Raw genomic sequence first — 23,705 nt, 5'->3', positions numbered from 1 at the left:
ATGTCGTAGAAATCACCCAGTACGAGAAAATAATTGAAGAAGCTATATTCCAAAAATCAAACAAGGAAAAATAGAGATAGACGTACGAGAAAAGAAGAAACGGAAGAAGAAAGAGAAAGAGAGAGAGAGGGGTCTGCTTTTGTCCTTTGTATTTTATTTTATTCAAAATAAACTCTCACATACAACCCGTTTACCTCCTACTTGCACATCCCGTTTATTTCTAGCAAAACTGATTTTTTATTTCTACACTGTCATCCTTCGACCTCTCTCTTCCTCCTCAAACTCTCTTAGGCCTGTCTCTCTCCCCTCAAGCTCTCCTTAGCACGCTCTCTCTTCGACCTCTCTCTCTCTCCTCAAGTTCACCTCTCTATTAAAAAAGTAGTGACCACGAAAGGTGTAAAGTGCAGGATAATGAATGATAACTGATGAGAAAGATTTTTTCAATTTTTTATAACATACTTTTTTCAGTTTTTCAATTGGATAATGATAGGATTATTACATTCCTATCACCATTTCAAAACTCATTTTATTTTATTTTTAATTTTTTTACTTAATAATTAAGTAAATAACTATTAGTGAAATTATATATTTTTAAAAATTTTTCTTAATAATTAAAGATGTTAAAAAATATTTTAAAAAAAAAATTTTAAATACATTATAGAATGGTAAAAGATGGTAAGAGAATAGTAGGTCAATCATTATCTTTTTCCTATATATTATATATGATATATATATATATATAATTATTTGGACAGAGAAAAACTAGTAATAACAGTGTTTTCAGTTGCGACGAAAAGTACTCTATCTCGACACCCTTTTCCACGACAAGTTTTCTCACATGATTTAATTGCCTCGATTTTCTCGTTGAAAATAACTTCTGTTTTAGACAAATTTTCCACCGGCGTTTATGTGCATGCATATATGCCTATGCGAGTTTGGACACGATCGATGCATTTACCTATAAATCAGCAGGCCAGTACATGCATCACTTTTTTATGGCGCCCATATATAACAATTGAAAAAAAATAAAAATAAATAACAACACAATTTATTTAAATGTTTACTAATATAGTATGCTTACAGTTTGGTACGTTAATAAATAAATTTGTAAATAATTTTTTTAATAAATAAATTAAATACATGTACGTACTAGCCAATATTGGCCCATTAATTAGTAGCTGCAGGTGCATATTCTATAAACTTCCTTACATTTTTTTATCTACTTCTACTAGGGTTGGGCGGCGATCTCCCGCAACCCAGCCTGTATGCCTAATCTGCTCGTCTCGCTAGGGGACTGGTGGATTACCCGTCCACCTCGAGTGTGAGTGTGGGTGTGGTGAGTTTCTCACTCAGAAAAGCGTATACGAGTGAGAGGTGGAACCCATTTGCTTGTATATTTAAAAAAATCTTAATTATGAATGAGAAATATTATATTCACAAATAAATTATACAAAAATAAATTCACAAACTAACGTGCATGGCTACTTTTTCAAATTTTCATAAACAGTTAAAATTCATTCCAACTTACTTCATACCTTCAAACACATATTAATGAGAGTCACAAAATATTACTATTCACAGATCAACTCAGATTATATGAGATCACCTCAGCATCTAAATGCAGCCTACTTCTTCTCTCTCCTCTCATTCCTCTCATTGCCCTCAACTCATCTCCTCTTTCTCTTGTCTTTTCATTTCCTCTTCTATTCTCTCCATTCCTTTCGCACCTTAGTGGCTTTATGATTCACCGTCCTCTCTTCTTTCTCATTTATCTCCTCCTCCTCTCATTCTAGCTTCTCTGTAAGTTAAAGACCCACGATTACGATTGTGGGTCTACGAGTTTTATGGCCCATGATTGCGACTGGCCCTTGCGTTTTATGAGTATAGATCTATATTTTTGTGCACAAATCTTTAGATCTATTCACAAATATGAAAATCTATGCGATTTTGTGCATTTTGTTGAGACTTTTTGTTGGATTTATGAGATTTTTCTAATGTATATGTGATTTTTTTGGATTTTCTAGTAAAAAAATGTATGGTCAAACAGACCGGGTGGCTAGATGGTGGCGGTGTACGTTAATCCGCCCATCCAATGTGTGGGTCATGTAGACGATCAAAGATATGGGCGGGGATGAGGTGTAGAGATATGGGTGGCTGCCTACCCGTATGGGGTGAGCAGCACCCTTAACTTCTAGATGATATAATATATGTAATTTAATTTCGAAAGGCATATTTCATACATTAACATTGATATACATATATATGATTGTCAGTGAGACTTCTTCTTAATCCTTCTATATATAAAATAATTAATCCAAAGCCCCATGAGCTATTTGTATCTCTTGTAAAGACATGTAGATCGATCCTCAGGCTAGCAGTACTACTTATTTAATTGACTTAAAAATTAGCTGGAATATCAACCACCGGCCTCAACTAACTCAAATCTACACCGCACCGCATGCACATTCATGACAGTTGGAGAAATGGTTTAACTACCAAATATATCCCTTTCTTCTCATTAATTGAAATTTATTTACTTGGGAGAAATATTAATATTGAAAGCACAATATATTGTAAGAAACCAACAGCAAAACTACATAAGAGAAGTAAAAAAGAGAGAATATTGCGTGAAGTCAGAACTTTGGAGGCCAGAGTCTAGAGATACTGCATGCATGCATGCAAAGACATCGATCGATTGGGGGTGGACGGACATCATCGAATATCGTTAATTTTCATGAAAATGAAAATGTCAGTGGTCTCGAAGTTGTTTAAGATTCATGGGAGAGATGCATTTGGTGTCTCCATACAGCAATTTCTTGGCGATAATAAGGTTGGCAGCCTCGCTCGGATGATAAGGATCCCAGAACACATGCTTCGATCGCTCCGCGCACATACTCGATGTTGGCCCGCACGGAATTATTCCTGCAAACTGGCCCCCGTTTCCACAGCATGCTTTACTAGCAGTTATAAATCCTGCGCGTATGCACACAAATTAATGCTCTTAATCTTTTATATATATATATATATATAAAATATATTTGCAATCGTGAATTGTGCAACAACTGCGTAATTGTTTTAAAAAAAATAAATAAAACATGACACCCACATAAAAAAAATTAATTTTTTAATAATAGATCTTACTTTTTTTCAAAGCGATTACGCGGTGTTCACACTTCACGATTGTACGTAGAATTACTTTTATATATATATATATATTATATCCTTATTCTCTTTGAATTCTAACAATAATCAAGAGATCTATGTCGTCGATCTCCAAACATCAAATCTGCCTCATGTAACAATTCAAGGAGGCACAAGCTGCTATATATATAACATAGCCGGCCCATAATTCAAAAGGGCTAACTAGAGTTACAACTCGGGTCATAATCACTTGGAATTCATTATAAAAAGTAAGAACTCATTTTTGAATAATGGGAGATCTCATCACTATCTGCATCTTATTATATTGAATTCAGAGCACTATAGCAAATGACCAAAGTCTATGGAACTGTTGAAGACCATCTAACCATTTATACCCATATATAAGTACTATATATATAATATTCATGTGTGGCCCATAAACATAATTACCATGTTGTTTGTAATTTGTGATGAGATCCATGACCAGATCATAGACATTTGCATGAACAAACGTGGCTCCGGGGAGGTTTTCATTCAGTTGGGCGAGCAAATCCTTCAACCGGGCATTGTATCGAAGTGCTAGCTTGTTCGGCAATTCTACACACTCGTCTTCTTTTAATTGATTTATTGTCTTTTGATATGGTATGCAGCCTATCGGGCCGACATTCCCGATGACAAATTTCCGAGCATCAAGCTGGTACAACCTCTGCAACATATGAATGTAGTAATTAATCATGTTTTTGAGAAAACCTCATGACATATATATATATATATTAATGTACCCCATGATAATTTATTAGCAAGTTTTGAATTAAGATGCATGGTTAATGTAATTTACGTACTGTTAGTTGAGTCCTGAAGTGGGAGAGCATGTCATCGATAAAGGCATCTGGGCTTTCAGAAAGTCTTGCTCCAATGGAGAGGACTGGAAGCAGATAATTGTTTAGAAAATCATTTGCTCCAATTGTGACTGAAAAGATGGATTTCTTCATTATGTAATCTTTAGCCTTTGATGGACCTAACAATTTGTCAAACTGTTTTCTTGTAATGTTGAAGTAATCAATCTGGATATCCATTCCAAGTCGATTAACCTGCAAACATGTAATATTGTAAATGAATTAGCTGGGAAATATTGAAATTTCGACTCAAAGATCATGATCAAGTGTTCTAAGGGCTCACAAATATTCTTCCAGTTGCATTCATGATTCCTCCTCCTCCTGATGCGTAATTTACACCATATAATATAGCTTTCCCAGTAGAATTTGGTGACAAAAAAGGGACAGCATAGTTTGGTGATCCCAGTTCTTCTCCTGAAAATCATGAAAAACCCAATAAATTATTAACACAAAATATATATCATGTGAAAGAGAAGGTTAAATATTGCTAGCAGTTGCATGCATGCATTTAGCAGCAAAACCCAACCACCCCATTAAACAAATAAAGATCACAGATCAATTAATAAATCATAACCCACATAAAGAGATCATCAGAGCTGCCTATCTAGCTTACCAATAATATCACCTATGGTTCTCCCATTGGTATAACGCCCTGTAGGAGTTCCTTTCGATGCCTTGAAATCAATTCCATTAGGTGAGATATTTGCCTTAGACAAGGTTGGCAAGTAGTTGTTATTCCCAGCATCAACCAGAGAATCACCAAAGATAAAAGAAGCCCCCAAGCCTTCTTGATTTTGATGATCAGCAGCCTTTCCAAAACAACACAAATTGAATAACAAAACAATGATCACCAAGGTAATACTGCAAGATTTCATGGCTCCCATGGCCTTCATAATTCTGATCAGTCAGGAAGGACTAAAACAGTACTCTTAATGGCAAGCCACCGGCTAGTTCAGTACTGCAGATTACAAGCATATATATAAATATACCTTGTTGATCAAGTTGTTCAGAAGATCAGAATTAGGAAGGAGAATCCATTGATGAAACTTGTAAACTTGTTAATGTAATAATTAGTTGCATTTGGTTTGACCCCTTTTTGTAGAGGAGAGGACCAGTGGTACATGATGATAAAAGCTTCCTTGTGGTAGTTCATCAACATGGGCGGGATGTTCTCAACGTGTTGGCCTGGAATTTGTACGTTGATTTTGCTTCTGCAATAAGCAAGTACTGATCCAAGGGCGCGCTATACACACACACACACACATGAGGGTCAAAGAATGTGTACTAAATTGAAGTTTTATACATTAAGGAATTTATTTGGAGAACTTAGGTCGTTAGGTGGTGTTTAGTTGAGACGTCTGAACACCAATCAGGTTTCTACAATTTCAAGAAATTTAATTGTTAATTCAAGCTTTTTCGAGATTTCCATACTAAACTGGCCCCCACTTTTTTGTTTTTGAAAAAGGGACCCAAGAAGTTGATGACATTATTTGGAATCTTAAAATCTAAAAAGTAATCATCCATGTACAACTTTTTATATAATAATATTTTAAATTGAGAGTATTTTTATAAAATAATGTTAATTTTATATAATATTTTATGAAAATGCCATTTATTTAAAACATGATGGTATAAAGTATTGTGAAAACGATTGTATTTGTATCATTTTCTAAATTTAAATTGTTTGAGAAATGCATGATTAAGCAGAAATCTTTCACAATAAAATTTATACATTAACATAATAATTTAATGTGATTTGTTGGATTATAATTTTTATTTTATTTTAAAATAGATCTGGCATATTATATTAAACAATTTTAAGGTTTAAGTTTTCTTGTATAAATCTTGCACGTAAACCCAACAAAATGTTTAGCTTTATATCAATCACGTTGGATGGGTAAGAATCCTAAATGATTGCTTAATTTCTTAAATGATTGTCTATGATTAATTTGAATTTCTTCTCAATTTCCTTTAAATGGAAATGTGAAATCTCAATTTTCATTATTTAAAAACTGTTTTTTAATTTTAGGCCTCATTTGGATTCGAAAATGAGTTGAGATAAGTTAAGATGGATTGTAAATAGTAATGAAATAAGTTATGAATAGTAATGAGATTTGTGAGTTAAAATTGCTGAATAGTAATAAATAGTAATGAGATGAGTTGAGATAAATTAAAATTGACTGTTAATACAATCGAGTCCGTCACTTTTTACACTGTTATATATTAGAATAGTGATAGACTTACTACCATATTACTATCCATCTACTACCAAAAGGCATTTTAAGTTTTATTTTTTTATAATTTTCTTTTAAGTATTTTTTTAACATCCTTAATCACTAAGAAAAAATTAAAAAAAAATATATTTACTAATGCACATTTTCTTAATCATTAAGTAAAATAAAAAAATTAAAAAAAATAAAATAAAAAAAAATAGTAAATGAATAGTAATATAGTAATAACCCTATCATTATTCTATATATTAACTCTAAAAAATATTTTTGAATTGTATTATATATTAAAAAAGGAAATATTAATTAATCCCTGTCACCGAGTTGACAGCAACCCCCCAACTTTACTTTCCAGTTTCCCTCCCTTCCCCTGCTTGCCATATTTCATATTTCAGAACCCTTCGCTGGGCTGCATACTCGACCGTTGGGATATTCAAATCTTGAGAGACAGATACCTTCTTCCACCATGCCCACCCTTAGAAACCGAGCTCAAACTCCAGAGTCCCCTGCAAACCCTAGCCACAACATCCTCAATGGCCAAGCCCAGACAACCGAGACCCAGAAAGTCTCGCTGTATGAGCAGTCCAGAGAGGAAAGGATCAAAGAAAATCGTGAAAGAATGCAGAAGCTTGGAATTTTTGACCTCTCTCTCAAGGTCAGCTCCGTCATCTCCACAAAGCGCACACCCAAAAACCGCAATACCACTCCGAGGCCCTCCCCTGCACGGTCATCTGGACCGATTCGCCGCTCTTCCCGGTAACTTTTCGTAGCCCCTTCATGATACGGGTTCTAAAACCGTTTCTTGTTTAGTTTGGGTGAGAATATTTTATGAAGTTTCACGTTGTTCTTTTTATTTACATGTTTGGTCCTAAAGAAACCATCTGCAATCGACTAGGTTTGGGTTCACTATTTGGCTGACCTGAAGAATCTTTTTCCCATTTATGTGAAGTTTTAATTTTTAGTATGTTATTTGTTGGTGTTTCTGGATGCTAAATGGGTCTCTCCGACTCTTTGATATTACTTTTCAGTGATTATTGTCTGATCTTAATTTGTAATTGCGGGAATAGGTTGCAAAATGTGACGCCGGTCACGTATGCTGAAATGCGTGTGGTGAAGAAAGGTAAGTCTTTGAAAGACGAGGATATTGTGCTGGAAGAAGGCTCAAAGCCGGAGTTATATACAGAAGAGCATGAGAAGCTGTTGGGTAACACTGATAGGAGTTGGACACTATTTGTGGATGGTTGTGGGAAGGATGGAAAGAGAATCTATGACCCAGTTAGTGGAAAGACTTGTCATCAGTGCAGGTCTGGTGGTTTTCTGCATTGCCGTATGATTTTTCCCTGTTAATAATGTTGGTGTGGTTTTGAAGTATCTGAAAATTAAGCGTTTTGTTGTGGATTTTATGCTTGAAATGGCTTAATAGAGCTTGTTACAGATAATTTAATCAAAAAGTTCATTTTTAAGGCTTTTTAACCTTAAAAAATAAAAATGTGTTTCTTGAAAAACTAAGTACCTGGCTTTCGGTTTTTAGCAAGTAAAGCAAATATTTTCTTTATATCTGGAGGATTATTTCACTTTGTGATTAAAATAGCCTTTTCTGGGTAAGGCAACATTTAAGGTGGATCACCAAACGTATAGACCTCTTAGATTCTCTCTGCTTAAATCTTAGAAGTATCATGGTAGTCCTTTCTGCTTTAATACTGTTGGCTAAACATAAAATAAATATATGTGAAATGCATTTTCTAAGTTCTCTTTCATTTTGATATCTCTTTGTAACTTCAGCAGTGTTTTTCTCGACTGAAATTGGTTGTCTGAAAATGATTTTGTATTTTCTGGTGTTTGGTGCATGTGGAAAATGCTGGTCCACGAAAAAATGAAGCTTCTAAGGTGGAAAATGGCTTAATTCTCTAAGGAGGCATAAGCCATTTTTTGGACGCAATGTGGAAATACTATTATGGGAAGAAAGTCCAGATAAGTTCATAGCCAAAGATAGAAGAAATTAGGTTTCCTAGCACAAAGATGGAGGGGGAGGAGGAAGGAGGAAGAGGAGGAGACTAAGTTTCAATCAATGGCAATTTTGCATATAAAAAAAAATCTTTTTAAGACATAATGAATGGTTGTGAGAATATAGTGTTTATGGAGTGTCGGTTTTTGATGGATTAGCAGTGGTGGTATGCTAATGATTTTCGGTCCAACCAAAGGTTTGAAAATACTTTTCTTAACATTTTTCGGATTCCGCCAAACAACAGAAAATGAGTTGTTTTCCCTGAAAGTATTTTCTCCTTTTTATCATTTTACACCGAAACAAACACAGCCCGCAATTATCATTTTCCCATCTAGTTGTTTGATTTCCTCGTGCATTTAATGTTCTTGTATTAATATGTTTGATTCAATGTCTACCCTTGGCCTGAAATAGAGTTTGTGATGTTTCACTTATTACTAAGATGGAAATCTTGTTTTCAGGCAGAAAACTCTTGGCTATCGGACTCACTGTAGCGATTGCAACATGGTCCAAGGACAGTTTTGTGGAGATTGTTTGTATATGAGGTATTCTCTATTCAGCCTTATTCTATGCTCTAGATGTACCATCAAATATCAATGCCACCACCAAGTTTGCTTGTTTGAGCTGGTTATCAAGGTTGATTAGGAAGGATATATATGTAAATAGGTTAACAAGTCAAACCTAAGTCTTAGCTTGTAGATTGGTTATCAACCCCAAAAGTCCAACTACGTCCTGCTCGGAAGTACAGTTAGGCTTTGTCATTGTCATACACGTAGGTTAATTGAACAGCTAATGATAGTACATTATCCCGGAGGAAAGTGTCAACTTCTGCTTTCTATTGTTCCATTTTAAACATTAAGGAAGAAAGGTAATTGAAACCACATTATAGTTCATTTATGTATTCTGACTCCAATTGTGTCTGTCCGTTTACCAAGATTATAATATTTGAGTTAGTTATCTGCTTTCACAGTTTTCTTAGATATAGTCCCTCTCCATTTTTTCTGTTTGTGAAGACTACTTCTAACTTTATGCTTCATATGAAGGCCTTCCCACTGTGAAGTGATGTATTATGTGCATGCTAGAGATAGAGCCCCGTAGATACCTGATCACTTGCATGCGTCGTAAAATTTTAAAATCTGACAAGGGGTCTCTGATCTTCTTCTGCAGGTATGGAGAGCACGTACTTGAAGCCATACAGAACCCTAGTTGGATTTGCCCTGTCTGTCGTGGAATCTGCAACTGCAGTTTGTGCCGGCAAGCAAAAGGATGGCCTCCCACTGGTTCTCTTTATAGGAAGGTTATTCTTACAACTCTCTTTCTCTCTCTCCCCAGAAGTTGATATGGAGCTGAATTCAATTTTTGCCATGTTCCAGATATCAAAACTCAGCTACAAATCGGTTGCACACTATCTCATTCAAACTCGAAGGTTGCAGACAGATTTAGATGAAAATGCGGAGATAACCAATCAAGTGTCTGCGAAGAGGTCACTGCCATTCTTGGATATCGAAGTACAGTCTGAGGGATCTCTTGAAGTTGACAGTATTCCACTTGTATCACCAAAGCCTCAATCTGAAGACAAAACTCAGGATGAGTTCAAGATTGAGAAAGAGAACGAGATGCCAAGTAGCCCAAATCGAGGTCCTAACAATCAAGTTTCGGCAAGGAGGTCATTACCCTTTTTAGATATAGGATCGCAGGCTGGGAATATGCAGTCTCTAGTGGTTGACCATGAGGGTGATGAATTTGATGAATTATCAAAGCCACAATCTGGAGAAGAGATAGATGAGCAGTTCCAAGGTGACAAAGAGAAGGAACCAATTCCTATGGATAAAGAACATGGTATTAGCAATATTGTGATGGAAAGACACCTGAATCTTAAGAAGCGTGCACTCCCCATTGACCAAAGCCCAGACAGTATTTCTGGAAGAATGAGGCAGAGGGGTAGGAAAGGCAATGGCCACAATGACGATGGGTTAGCTCGGGCAAATGAGAAGATTTCAGATGTCAAGCTGGCTATTATTTCATCCAAAAGCCATGCGGAGCAAGAGAATGAAGTGCATTCTGAAGAAATATACAAGAATGGTGATGATGTTATTGCACCAAAGAGAACTCCAAAACTCAAAAAGAAGCCTGCTGCTGAACCAAGCCTAGACAGTATTGGTGGAAGATTGAGGTCTAGACGTATAACAACATGAAGATAAGAGTTCTCCCCCTTTTGCAGGAACCTCCTCTCTAAGTTTTCTCCTCTCATTGCTAGAGAGTACTGAGTTTACCTAAAACTGTAAGAAACAGAATTTTGACGTCTCAGTTCCGTTTGAGACTGAATTCAGTCTCAATTCTTCCAGTGGGAAAAATTAGACCAAGTCCTGTTCTATCAATGATACACCTGCTTATTTTGTCAGTATTATCAACTTTGAGATTATGGTTTAAAAAAACACTTGAGCAGCATCAGTGTGTTGGTGAGATTATCAACTTTGAGGTCATGATACACCTCTTTGTTGGATCACAAGAGGATAATTTATATCTTTGAAGCTGTATAAAACTCATTAAACCCGTGTGCTGCCTCTTGTCAGACAGACATAAAACAATGGTGATGAAATCATGAAGGCCCTGCTGCGCCCAGTTGTTACACTCGGCAACATCAAACAGGCTAGACTCGCAAACGTAAATAGAGCCCAGAATCAAGAAGCCCAACCTGGGCCATAAACAACAGCCTAGAAGAATTGCAGAAAAAATATTTCTCTATTTAAATAGAAATGGATGGTATATATTGAGCTAAAATAGATAATATATATTTTTGATTTGAAATGGAGAGAATTCGTAACATTAATTTTAAAGATTTCTTCGATGATAAAGATTTCCAAAGGCATTGAAAATATCTATAGAAAATATCTAGTATTTTATATTATCTTTCAAGTGTAAGAAAAACCCTCCTCCCCGGGAAGTGGATCAGCTGGCCAAGGGACAAAGGGATCCCTGACTCGAGAATCCAAGCAATCCTGCAATTAAAATTCATGGACACGGCAGCATTGTTGTTTGAAACATGAGGTCAAGAGGGGATAATTGCAACTTTGGATGCCCTTTTTCCCAAATTCTAAAAACAAGATGGCCAAGGTACTCCACTCCCATTACCCACACAACAAGAGGACTTTCTGGGTGAGATTAGTACTTAACTTTGGTAAACAAAGAAAAACATCCAAAAAGAAAAGAGGGTATATACAGATTGATTACAAAAAGAGATCAAAGTTGGGTACATCTCTGTGTGCTTTGAGGAACATAATTAGTTTAGTTTCTCTTCGTCGTGGGAGGCATGTGTTACAGACAATACAACTTAGAAGAAGCCTCAGTGATAAAAAAGTATAGTTCACTAGTCATGATGCAACTTAGTCCACCCTGGTGACTTTACCAGAGGGTGATTCGGCCATTACTATATCTTTTATATTGTATTTGGTAAATGAAGTAGTTTCAGACGAGATTACTTCATCACGATTTATTACTATTAGTTCACTACTATTTATTATTTTTTTACTACTATTCATAAATCATCTGAAATCAATCATGTTTGAGTATGGGCAGGGTTTAAATAGTCTATAGACTATATATGGTATTGCCCGTGCTCCTCCATGAGCCTGATCCTCTCCCCAATAATTATGAAAAAAATTCTCCTATATTTAATTGTTTTTCAATTCCCCAATCAGTATATTTTCTAGATTTTATTCCTTTTAACGATTTGATCGTCCTAATCAAGACTTTATTCGATGACTAAATCAGAAATTTTGAACTTCTTGCAAGTGTTATAATTATAGTGACAATGAGAGAATCATATAAATGCCATCTTATTTGACTAAAAATGTTCTTAAAATGTGTAATCAATTCTGAAAAATGATATTTACAGTCTTTAAAATATGTAAACCTCGCACACTTCCCTTTAACCCTGAATTTCCAAGAGTTAATATAGTTAATGCTAATTGCATGGAAGTACAGGAGTAGAGTCAGCAAATTAAAATGACTTTATGCTTCTCAATATAGCCTTCAGACTTGTTAGTTAACTTTTACCTTTCAGAAAAGAAAAGTGGGTATATAGATGGATGGCCGACATGATGGAGGAAAGAGTGGGTTCATTCGGGTTGAGGTTGTTACAGCTTCTCTAGGCTTTCTAACTAACTTTGAGGACGTTTACAAGTTGTGGGCTTTTGTGGTCAAGTTTCTTAATCCGACATTCATCAGAGAGGGTGGGCTTCCAACAGTTGAAGAAGGTTCTGAGACATGAGATCATTCCTTGCTTTTTGCATGTAAAATTCTTCAGAGGGCTCTCAGTCACAGTGGAAGATTCAGAAACTGTCTTCTTCTCTTGGGTTCCTGTAGAGTTCGCTTTAGAAACTGTCTTCCCTGTTAGTTAGTCACAGGGAACTTAAAGCTGAAACACATGGACATAATTTGACCATCACATATTGTTCTGCTTTTGGACTACACTAAAAGAAATTTCTTATTTCTGTAGAAAAAGAGCTTATTTTTCCAATTTTAGGCTGCGTTCGGTTGCAAGACTTACCTGAGCTCAAACTAATTTTAAGCTGAGTCTAACATCTAAATACCTAACTCTCAAATTATTAAACTCATCTCAATTCAAAACCTCCTTACACGTGAGACCCACAATCTTTTTCAACTTAACACATTTTTATACTTAAGATCCACAACCTTTTCTAATTTTTCATAAAAAGTATTAAACTCATCTTAATATCCAAACACTTTAAACTCAGTTTAGATGAGCCTCGCATAACTTCCTCCACTACTCAACTCACTACTATTCATAAAGAACTGAGCTCAGCTGAACTGAACTCAACATCTAAATGCAGTTAGTTTAAAGTACCACTCAATGGCATGTCTATTTTTCATTCTCAGGAAAAAGATTTGAGAACTCTGCAAACACAACCCTTCCACTGTGAAGTTGCAATCTTCCTCCAATTAGAAGTTAGAACCCTCAATTCTTTATCAATGAACCTTTCAATCCTAACTAAACACAATCGAAAAAATTCCTGCCTGGATCAGTTGCCTAAACTGGATTTTGACCCAAAGACATGAGACATGACTAATAATGTAGATGTGGTTTTCTTGACAATGAGATCAAAACTTATGCACTAGTGATAAAGTTGGATTCGACTTTCTTCTTTGGAAGGTATAGCAAAAGGAAGAATCAAAGTATAGACCAGGTATACACCACCCATCAGGAAAGAATGATTTTGATGTTTACAGGAAATAGACATTCCTGACTTAATGCGGAGAGCATTATCCGACTGGCAAAAGTGGAAGTAATCAAACATTGGCTCGTTTAAAATGAATGGAATCTATTTTCTCGTTTGTTGTCATCATAACTGGGCCATAACCATCGAGTTTGTTCCCATGGAACTACAATGCTAGGTGGAATCATTCTTCCTTTTTCCCTTTGATACGAGAATTCTGTGTTCTGGGGAAGCTTGAGAGGGTCCCCTCGTCAAATCTGGTAGGGCATGAACATAGCACTAACCTTGACCCTTTTCCAACTACAATGATTTTATCCGATACCTTTTTTCTTTGGTAGGAATGGTTATCTAAAAAGAAATGATGTTCTTTCATCTTAATTTTTGTTATCTCAATATGGTACATTTTAAGTAGAGAAATTTCATATAAAATGTGCCATTTTGCGAGGAAGATGTCTTCAGAAGTGGATTTCACATTGTAGTTGGTGACAGCTATCCGTTGACAAGCTTAAGCCGATGGAAGATGCAGTGTGTTGGCTATTAAACTAATAGATTTCGATCATAATTGTCAGCGTCATCAGAAAATACATACCATAATAGAAACATATAAAAATGGATCATCAAGTTTCTGTAATTTATGAAGTCATCGTCACATGATTAAAAGATAAGAAAACCTTCAACTTCAAGAAATTGTTTTGTATTTCAGTTATAACCAATAAGGTACATGAAAGTGTACATATAACAAACTTAGCGATCTCTTTTCTTTCTTTTTTGGTGTTTACCTACTATAGAAAACCACCCCTTTTGTCTGGACCATAATCGAAGTTCAAGCAAACTGAACCATCAAGTTAGGCCAGATCCTCCACACCCCTAAAAAAAGTGGGCTTAATATGGCACTACAGCAACAAAAATGAATATTCAATAAACAACACATGCTCTTAGGTCTTGATTGGATCCTGGTTTACTAACTGATGGACAGTTGGGATTTGAAAATTTGATTCCTGAAAAGATGTTTCTTCCCCATTGGTAGCATTTATGTCTTGCCAATAACAGATTCGGTGGTAGGAAATCTAAGATTCCATTACCTTGATAAGAAATGCAGTCTCTAGTGCTGATTCCTTGCACTGCAGGTACCTGTTTTCCTCCACTATGTCTGTCGTTAAATTAAGCAGTATTGGACGTTTTGGACCATAGATTGCAAGTTCACGGACACGTGCTACCCATTTTGCAGCTTCCCACACCCCAAATCTGAAACATGTCCAAAAATATAGTAAATGCCCTATACATTCAGTACATTGGCTAATAAAAAGGCAAAGATAAAAAACCAACCGTAGAAGGCTTTAAAAAGTTAAACATAAAGTCACGCTTTCACAAGTTAATGAACATATCGCAGGAAAACATAATGCTACCGTGTATTGAAAGATGAAGTAACCAAAACAGCCGGATAAAGAGCATCCTTCTGAATATTATCATAAGGAGAAAATTTCTGTATGGCATGAAAATCATCAACATCTCCAGGGTACCCAAATTCTTCGTAGTCAACAGCTGTAAGTGGTAAAATGGGATAGAGAAGAGTGTTGGTTGGATCAAGAAATGGGACCTGAAACAGATACAGAAGATGGTGTGACTTGCATAGTAGAATGCAATAAATGAATCCGGGTCTGAGAAAAGTTTATATACCCAATATCTAGAAACATATGGACATCTATGAAACAAACACAAGAAATTCACATTGCCTTCTTACAACTCTTTAAATTCAAGTGCTGAACTTCAATTCCAAAAGCCTCCTTTTGTTCATATGGTGAGAGTATAATAAGTGCCTCTTATACATAAGAACAGTGAACTCCATTTGATCAAAGCATGCACAGACAAAATGCTATACAACTAGAACAAGTGAGACTCTAAAGACATGTAGATAGACTCATCTCTCATGCATACCTCCAAAATTGCGGCGCGGAATAAATCTGGGCAACAATTTATGGCTGAAGCAACCAAAAGTCCACCAGCACTATATCCCCAACCAGCAAGCTGGTTATCTTGGACAATCCCTTTGTCAATAAGGAATTTTGCACAGGAGATATAATCTTGAATAGAATTCTCCTTCCTTGTACGTCTGCCATCATTATGCCACTTTTTACCCCCACCACCTCCACCCCTGGGACAGATCATTTGGACCATCCTAGTTAGCAATAGGTAGTAAAACTGCTCTGCAAACTCATAAGTTATCCCAAGCATCTGAAGTAAACAATTATTATCCAAAGGGGGACTTTGAACAGATAACAAGCCACAGGAATCAAGAGGCAGCTCAGTGCACAGAATAACTAATTTCCTTGTGAGAAATAAAAAACCCAGCTAAACAAGTCATTAGTAATTAATAAAACAAACCTAACATCAGCATAAGCAACAACCCAACCACGATCAAGAAGGCTTTTCAACTCACTGCGCCATCGTTTGTCTAGTAATTCACCATAAGCTCCATGTACATGAAGTAATCCAGGGTACTGATTCTCTTTCTTGTTTTTGCGTGAGTAAACAATAGTTAGAGGAACCACAACCCCATCGAAAGAAGAGACATCATAGTATTCACAAGCATAAAACTCAGAGAGTTCGTTCCACATGTGATGATCATCAACCATGACTTTGTTCTTGTAGTTTGAGTTTTTGGTATTTGAGTCACTTTCAACAATGCTTGCAGCAGAGGCTGTTCCATACAATATTCGTGTTCTTTCATGGAGAAAGTTTTGCTGCTGAATGATATTCCACTTTCTGTTTAAGAGGTCATAATCGACCACTGCATCCGGCATCTGAGAAAAATTTAAGAACATGTGTGATTAGATTGGAGGCGCACACTACCTCATAATAATGTGAAAAATAAAACAACGCATCACCATTACCTTTTAAATTAAATAACATTAAGCTACCAAGTGAGTTACCCAAGGGTATGAATTCAGTAATTCATCAAGCTGGAGCATGTATGCAATGTATAATGAACCTAACATCAAAGCCTCAGCAGCTGAAACTCAAAATTGAAATCAAGCAGGTGAAATTTAAGCACCAGGTTTTTTTTTTTCAAAAATATCAATCAGGTGAAATTGATCCAGAAAATGTTCAAAGTCTGCTCGGTCATACAGGAAAATATTAATCTGCAGGGCCTACTTTGAAAGCCAGAAGCCTGAATTCTGGACGCTAAAAACATTTTTTCCTGTATAAGATATGTATCACCCATGGCGGTAACTCAATGCTGACCAATTTGATTTGAAAATACAAAATTATATAAATAATTATATAATTTGATATATAAATGTAACTGAATTTATAATTTATTTATATATCAATATAATTCAATTGCCAACAAATGTTTGGTTCTTTTAACAAACTTTATGTTGATAAATTCATGGTTCTAGAAATTCATTTCAGATAATTGGGCGGAAATAGCCTAATGGTAGAGCATAGTCTTGCCAAGGCTGAGGTTGAGGGTTAATTGTAAGTAATACAATGGCCCTTTGGCTTAATGGCACTAACCCTGGTCCTTATGTACCGTGGGGTCCATGGTTGGAGGGTTGGGTCCCCAACTACTAGGGTTGACGTTCCTGAAAAAATTCCCTAGCAAGAAGAAAAGTAATCCAAAAACATAGTATTTGGTCCCTTAAGAACCATTGCAGAAACTTTTTCCCATGAACTAGTGTACAAATATTTTTTTTGATCGGTAAAAAAAAGTTTATTGACAAGAACTAGGCATAGCCCTGGTACATGGGACAGCTAGTGTACAAATATTATAATGAAAACACATCATTCTCATAATAAGTTTCAAGATCCATTTTCCATTTTCCATTCACATCTTTCAACTTTGTTTTCATCAGGATTCATTAGCAAATTGTGGGCCATTACAGTTAAGCTAAATATGATATCAAAATAGTTGATAATATTGATTCCTAAACAAATGATCTGAAAAACACGATATTTACTCACATACCACAGGCGATGAGATTGTAAATCGCATTGTTGACGAATAGTAGTCATAATTAGGTCCAGGTGAAATTTGAGAAACATGTTGAGGAAGAGGGAGGAAATACGGGTTAAGTTCTTTGAGATGCACAGCTCCCTGCCACGAGAGTGAACAAGATAAGAGTAAGAATGGTCAAGAGCATGAGATAATCATGTCTGTGGTGAAACAGTTGTTGCCAATGCATGATGCAAACAAACCCAGAATATATATGTATTTTGAGCGCTTACCTTCCCAACAGGCAGAGGGAGACTAATTGAACAAATTCTGAATTTTCGACCTTCCCTTGTAATAAGAACCAAGTGTGTGTCACTGAAATCAACATCTTCAATGATCAAATCTTGGTCATCACTAAATACGTTCTGCAGTAAATAAGACCACGAGTAGTAAACAATATATTAAATATTTGTCATCACTGGAATCTACATAAACAATCACGAGCCATAAAAAAAAAACTAAGCAGCCATAAGCACATAATTAATTAATGCTCATGATTGTTAAATTCTAACAAAAAAATAAAAAGCTAATGATCTTTAAATGTGGGAAATTTCTAACAACATCATTTATTCAAAGAATTAAAAAAAAAAAAAAAAAAAGCAAAGGAGAAATGCAGTACACCACAATATATCTCAAGCAGATAAAGTATCTTAATAAAGATATAAAAAGAAAGCCAATAATCTTCATATGTAAGAAGGAAGGATTTTTGTTTTTATAGACATGGGTGACCACCAACCTCCCATTTTCTTGGACTGGAAGAAGCATCAACAGGACTACAAAGAAGATAATGATAATCAACTGATTGGCCCTGTTTGGCAGCGTCTGTAAATAAATAAAGGCACCCTTGATGATGCTCAACTATGCAGTGGGATAGACCTTCACACTCCCAAACTAATGTCATGCCAGACAATGGATCAGCTGCATTTATCACAAATACCTAAAATATGATCTCCATCATTATATCACTTCATCATTAATCAATGCAATAAAAGATTCTTAGCTTGCCATGAAAGTGTATTGCATAGTGATACCTTGGAAGAAGTAATAGAGAATGTATTTACAGTCACAAATTGGAAATCCTTTGTATGTCTTATGTTTACATGAACATTATCATCTGATTCTTCCAGAAGCAACACATCTTCATCAGTTGATCCAATCATGCTACAGTATATCCTGATCCAAAGAGAAAGAATGCCATCTCCATTATGTTAAACCCAAAGGGCAACCAACAAAGCATATAGAAAAATGATTGAAACGGAATCATTATAAATTCTAAAAGCCACCCACCGGTATGGCCTCTTATTGTTATCTGTAAGGACATAGAGCAATGCCTGCCCATCCTTAGCCCATGCCAAATTCGAAACACGTCCAGCTTGAGGTTTACTACATAACGAACCAGAATTCAAATTCCTTACAGACAACTTGAAGTAGTCATTGTCCTTATCATACATAGTATATGCAAGAAATCGATGATCCGGAGACACTTCCGATAATTCTTCATAAGCATAACCTGTTAGTAACTGAGACTCAATAACCATCGACTTTGACATTAAAAAATTCCCAGTCGTTTTGCTATTTTTTATTTTATTGTACTTTTAAAAATTCACAATTAGGCTAAAGTTTATTAATTTCCAATAGAAAACTAATTATTACATAGAAAAGAAAAAGGGCAGTACCTCCAAATCTCTCGGCTTCCAGATTGTAATCAAGCAGCTTCTGCTCAATTCTTTTCCCCGAGGTAAAATCAAATCCAGCTGATGGAGATTTGTGAGAAATGAATTCCTCATTTAAGCTCGCCAATCTCCGACATAGAACTGGATACTGTTTTCCTTCTTCTATTCGCCGATAGTATATCCTGCGCGGCGACAGATGTGTTATACCGACAACACATTCTTGAGATTATTGAGAATTGATTGACCATACTCACAGGCGTACCAAGGGCCCCAGCGGAGAGGAGGGGTGGAGAGTTCGAAGGCCAAGCGAGAAGACATCTCGGACTGGAGCTTGGACTGGAGGCGCTCGGTCCCGGACATGACTGCCTCTGTGTACTTCTCTTCCTGCTCCATATACACGTCCATGTGACGCATGGCCACCTTGTCGCTCAGGCTCGACATCCAGCTGTACGGGTCCTCCCAGGTCGAGTCGTGGAAAGTGAAGCTCTGTGGTTTCCTCGGGGGTTTGGGAGGCGTCGGTGGAGCCGGTGCGGTCGGAACTTTGAAGCGGGCCGACCGGAGTAGGAATAGCCGGCGGCACCGGAGTGGGGTCAAGAGGTGGCGCATGGCTGGGGTTGAGGTTCCAGGGTAGGAATTGGGAAATTCCTTAACCCCTATTAGGGTTTAAGAGTCCACTACCACAAAGCCCATTGTTCACGGCCTGTTTTTTATTTTTTATTCTGGTTCGTGGGCTATTTAAGTCAAAGCTCCATAATGTATTTTTATTTTTGATTAAGAGCACTCTCATTGGAATAGCTAAATTAAAGTACATTTTTTATAAATATAAGATGAATTTAATTTTTAGCTAATCCATTTATATAAATCTTCACATTGGAATAATCATTTTTTCATTATATAACAATAAAATAATATAAGATGAATTTAATTTTGACTATTCACATCAAATCTCCAAATTGAATTATCCATTTATTCATTATATAGTAATGAGTAATTAATAATTTTTTTAATTATGAATTTATTTTATTTTATCATATTTTACTATTTATAATATTATATATTAATTTGTAATTGTATTCTAATTATATTTTTTCAATTGTCATTTAAAATGGAGAGAGAAATAATTAATATTAAAAGGAGAGAGAAAGAAATAATATAAAAAAGATTTGATGAATGAATAGTGTGTTCTAAATTTAGAAATTAGTTTGGATATTACTGTAGCTATATTTCAAATATTTGGAATATAGCTAATTCAATGTAAGCAATTTATCCATCTAATAGGTAAATTCTCATTGGATTTAGCTTTTAGTTAATCCAATGAGAATGCTCTAACATATAAAAATGTCGTGAAGGTTGATCTACAATTTGTACTGTTTAAAAAATTGCTAGTTTGCCTCGGGGATTTGACTGCTAGTATATTTTTTAAAAAATATTTAAAAAATTATCACAAATAAATTTTTATTTTTTTTAAATATTTAAAAAAATATTAAAAAAAAGAATAAATTAATGATTAAACCCAACAATAAGAACTGGTCATATAATAGCACGACCCTAAGGGCTTGTTTGGATTCGCAAGTCATCTCAGCTCATCTCAGCTCATCTCAACTCATCTCACTACTATTCATTACTATTCAGCAACTTTAACTCACAAATCTCACTACTATTCACAACTATAAGGGTGCTAATACATTTAAGGAAAATTTATGGGACAATGCAAAATTTTATACTGTGGATTTCCTGTGAAAGACTCCTTGTGAGATTTTCATTACTCAAACTATAATTCGAGACAACTTCTCTTCAAATGAAATTATATTGTGGAAAGAAAAACTTTATACAACTGTTGTTGATCTCAAACCCCACACTTGACTTGTGGGGTTTGATTTTTTATTTATTTATTTATTTTTTTCTCTTCCCACACCTCAAAACTTGAGGAGAACTTGAAGAGAGAGAGGTCGAGAAAAGCTTGACGAGAGAGAGAGAGAGAGAGTGCTTGAGGAGAGAGAGAGAGGTTGATGAGAGCTTGAGGAGGGAAAGAGAGAGGGGTCGGAGAGAGATGTTGAAGGTGATGGTGATGAGTTTGACATAAAGTTGAAAAAAACAAAAAGAGTGAGATGTGAGATAAAATAGTAGTTGATGTACAACAGAACTTATTGTGAAAAATGCCACTCTCATCGAGAGTAGCTACCAAAAAAGGAGATCGATTGTTTTTTTTTTTCTTAATTGTTAAGGAAGTGTTTTAAAATACGTTTGTGATTTTTTTTTAAAAATATTTAGAAGGTTTTAAAAAATGTTTGAAAAAAACTTACAATCCATAGTACAAAAAATGGGTAGGGCTCTCGGTGACCCTAACACCACCCTTATATTATATATAAGCCTTTTCGGAGTTTTGATGCTTTCAAGGGGCTATTATAATTTAAAAAAAAAGGTGAAAAAAATTTAAATACTTTTTAATACTATAAATTATTAAATGTGACATGTTTCTATATCAATGACTTTAGGCGTACACAGTCTAAACTTTTACAAATAGATTTATTCACTTATCGTATATGATTTCAATATTTTTGCTCTTTCTACTAATTTTAGAAACTATGGATGCAAATAGGCTAAACTTTCTTTCTTATATGGGACCGATCATTTCCTTTCCTTCTCCTTTTATTTTTTCTGGAACAAAAGATATGACTGATCATCCAAGTTCTAGTTTGGAAATCTGGGTATACCTAGACTGAAACTCGAACCGGGTTAAACCTGAGCCGGTTTGGTTTTTTTTTTTTTTAAAATTTAACTTGAATGTTGATCACTTGCTTATTTTTTTATTGAGTATAATCCATATGCTGTATTTAGTTAGAAAGCATACCAATCAGAACATTTGGAAGAAATCAACCTAAGCTCAATAACTATGAGATCATCAAGGGAATTGAATATATTAACCATGACCAAACTCATTAAACTTCGCGAAGTTTCAACAAATTTACTGTGTCAAGGTCTTTGTTTAAGTGTTTTTTAAGAAACTTCTTCTGGGTTTTACTGTTATTATCCAGATAATTTATGTATTTGCACCACAGACTTTAAATCTGGTTCTACATTCAATTCCCAAGTTGGCGTATTTGTCGGCTACTTGATATTTTCCTGGCCAGTTTGAAGATGACTTATTCTGCAACTTGGATGAGACGAGAAATAGGTGTGCAGAGGTAGAGTGAGAAATCAAAACATTCAAACTTTAAAAAAAAAAAAAGGTTCTGAGTTTAAAACCCGGTATCCGGACTGGGTGAACACAAGTTCTGCAACCTGGATTCTAGTCCTGGAACTGGAATCCGGTTTCTGGGTTACGGACTGGGCTGAGAAAAAATCCAGTTCAGATGAACAGTTTTAAAAAAGGATGTAAATATATAATAAAACCTTGATTTAAACCTACGGAGTGGATTAAATTAAATGGCAAGGGAAAAATAAATAAGAAGGGTAAGGGATCATTACTTGAGAAAATCACAGTACTATTCTGCGTCTAGAAGAAAATAAATAGAGAAGAACAATCCACAAAGTACTCCTAAGCATGTTTATCACTTGGCTTTGTTGTATGTTTATCAGATGGGATTGATCTAAGCATGTTTTTATCAGCAACTCTAAAGTAAAGATGTTTTGCATTTAATCACAATAGTAAGATGTAGCCCTTGAAATCTTTCTCCCTCGTTCTCCTCTCCTCCCCTTCTGCATTTTCTCATTCTCTATTTTATGCAAATATGAATTTATGTTTTGAATTTAATCACAACAGTAAAGATTAGATTGTAGAGCCCCTCAAAATCTTTTCTCTCTCTCTCCTCTCCTCTCCCCCTCTTCCCCATTTTCTCATTTTCTATTTTATTTGAATTTCTATCATTTTTGGCTTCATTCAAAGTACTCCATTTGTTTTTGTTTTTGTTGGGAAACTTGGCAAGTCATTCTCATAATGAAAACTCAATCCCTGATATCATAAAAATGTCAATTTGATCTTGAACAACCCGAAAACTGGATTCTAATCCTCACTCTCGACTCCTTGACTCCTCCAATCTGTCATCCATTTTCCCTGAACTTCAACGGTCTAATCCTTTCTCTAGAGTCCTAGACTATTGGAAGGTGTAAAACCCCGTGCATTGAGTATACGAATTTTTTGAAACGGGAAACTCTGCTAATGGGGGACACTTTCTGCATCCAGGTGTTACATGAGATGATCTGGTGAGAAATGAATGCCTGAATTCATAACAGAAAACGTAAACAGTAAGGAAATGTTTTTCAACCCTTCATGTATATCTTACAAGATGTCAGGCAAAAGCAGACTTTCTCTCTGCAATTGGCTTAATAGCTCTTCATCAGCCTTCGATGAACTCTGACCCTTCTATTTATTCCCCATCTGAAGCAAGTTAAAACAAATACCTTTACCAAGTAAAGAAGCTAGAAAGTAATTGTGAGCTGATTTGTGTCAGAATTCACATCTTTACCAATGAGATAACAATAAATCTCTGTATTATTGAGCACAACGACCCAGCATGTTGGCACTGTTAAT

At 35.5% G+C, this 23,705-nt stretch overlaps 3 protein-coding genes across 3 annotated transcripts; 1 reads left to right on the top strand and 2 right to left on the bottom strand.

Moving 5' to 3' along the window:
- Positions 1 to 2,487: 2,487 nt before the first annotated feature.
- Positions 2,488 to 5,078, bottom strand: LOC109016726 (GDSL esterase/lipase At2g23540-like). The gene is made up of 5 exons (XM_035686972.1): positions 4,651 to 5,078; positions 4,321 to 4,451; positions 3,984 to 4,232; positions 3,592 to 3,847; positions 2,488 to 2,973 (listed from the first exon to the last, which is right to left on the bottom strand). Exons 1-5 carry the CDS (start codon positions 4,928 to 4,930, stop codon positions 2,750 to 2,752), a joined length of 1,140 nt encoding a protein of 379 aa, XP_035542865.1. The 5' UTR covers positions 4,931 to 5,078; the 3' UTR covers positions 2,488 to 2,749.
- Positions 5,079 to 6,643: 1,565 nt separating this feature from the next.
- LOC118345327 lies at positions 6,644 to 10,668 on the top strand. Its single transcript, XM_035686971.1, has 5 exons — positions 6,644 to 7,021; positions 7,333 to 7,569; positions 8,729 to 8,812; positions 9,435 to 9,564; positions 9,641 to 10,668. The coding sequence occupies exons 1-5, from the start codon at positions 6,732 to 6,734 to the stop codon at positions 10,460 to 10,462; spliced, it is 1,563 nt and encodes a 520-aa protein (XP_035542864.1). The 5' UTR covers positions 6,644 to 6,731; the 3' UTR covers positions 10,463 to 10,668.
- A 3,483-nt stretch (positions 10,669 to 14,151) lies between these two features.
- On the bottom strand, positions 14,152 to 19,842 carry LOC109020677 (dipeptidyl aminopeptidase BI-like). The gene is made up of 11 exons (XM_035686969.1): positions 19,437 to 19,842; positions 19,178 to 19,356; positions 18,789 to 19,011; positions 18,533 to 18,674; positions 18,238 to 18,438; positions 17,735 to 17,866; positions 17,475 to 17,603; positions 15,887 to 16,305; positions 15,440 to 15,656; positions 14,911 to 15,101; positions 14,152 to 14,749 (listed from the first exon to the last, which is right to left on the bottom strand). The coding sequence occupies exons 1-11, from the start codon at positions 19,778 to 19,780 to the stop codon at positions 14,572 to 14,574; spliced, it is 2,355 nt and encodes a 784-aa protein (XP_035542862.1). The 5' UTR covers positions 19,781 to 19,842; the 3' UTR covers positions 14,152 to 14,571.
- Positions 19,843 to 23,705: the final 3,863 nt, after the last annotated feature.

This window comes from Juglans regia, unplaced genomic scaffold (assembly GCF_001411555.2).
Source record: "Juglans regia cultivar Chandler unplaced genomic scaffold, Walnut 2.0 Scaffold_23, whole genome shotgun sequence".
NCBI lineage: Eukaryota > Viridiplantae > Streptophyta > Magnoliopsida > Fagales > Juglandaceae > Juglans > Juglans regia.
This window is presented reverse-complemented; position numbering and strand designations above follow the sequence as displayed.

Bases quoted from the DNA above. Each gene is read 5' to 3' on its own strand.
- LOC109016726 (XM_035686972.1), bottom strand. From the start codon at position 4,930: ATGAAGGCCATGGGAGCCATGAAATCTTGCAGTATTACCTTGGTGATC. The intron at 4,452-4,650 runs GTAAGCTAGATA...CATGATTTTCAG, and splicing joins AACCATAGGTGATATTATTG to GAGAAGAACTGGGATCACCA. The intron at 3,848-3,983 runs GTACGTAAATTA...CATATGTTGCAG, and splicing joins ACTTCAGGACTCAACTAACA to AGGTTGTACCAGCTTGATGC.
- LOC118345327 (XM_035686971.1), top strand. From the start codon at position 6,732: ATGCCCACCCTTAGAAACCGAGCTCAAACTCCAGAGTCCCCTGCAAAC. The intron at 7,022-7,332 runs GTAACTTTTCGT...TTGCGGGAATAG, and splicing joins CCGATTCGCCGCTCTTCCCG to GTTGCAAAATGTGACGCCGG. The intron at 7,570-8,728 runs GTCTGGTGGTTT...TCTTGTTTTCAG, and splicing joins AAGACTTGTCATCAGTGCAG to GCAGAAAACTCTTGGCTATC.
- LOC109020677 (XM_035686969.1), bottom strand. From the start codon at position 19,780: ATGCGCCACCTCTTGACCCCACTCCGGTGCCGCCGGCTATTCCTACTC. The intron at 18,439-18,532 runs GTATCACTATGC...ATCATATTTTAG, and splicing joins TCTCTATTACTTCTTCCAAG to GTATTTGTGATAAATGCAGC. The intron at 17,867-18,237 runs GTTGGTGGTCAC...TATTTACTGCAG, and splicing joins CCAGTCCAAGAAAATGGGAG to AACGTATTTAGTGATGACCA.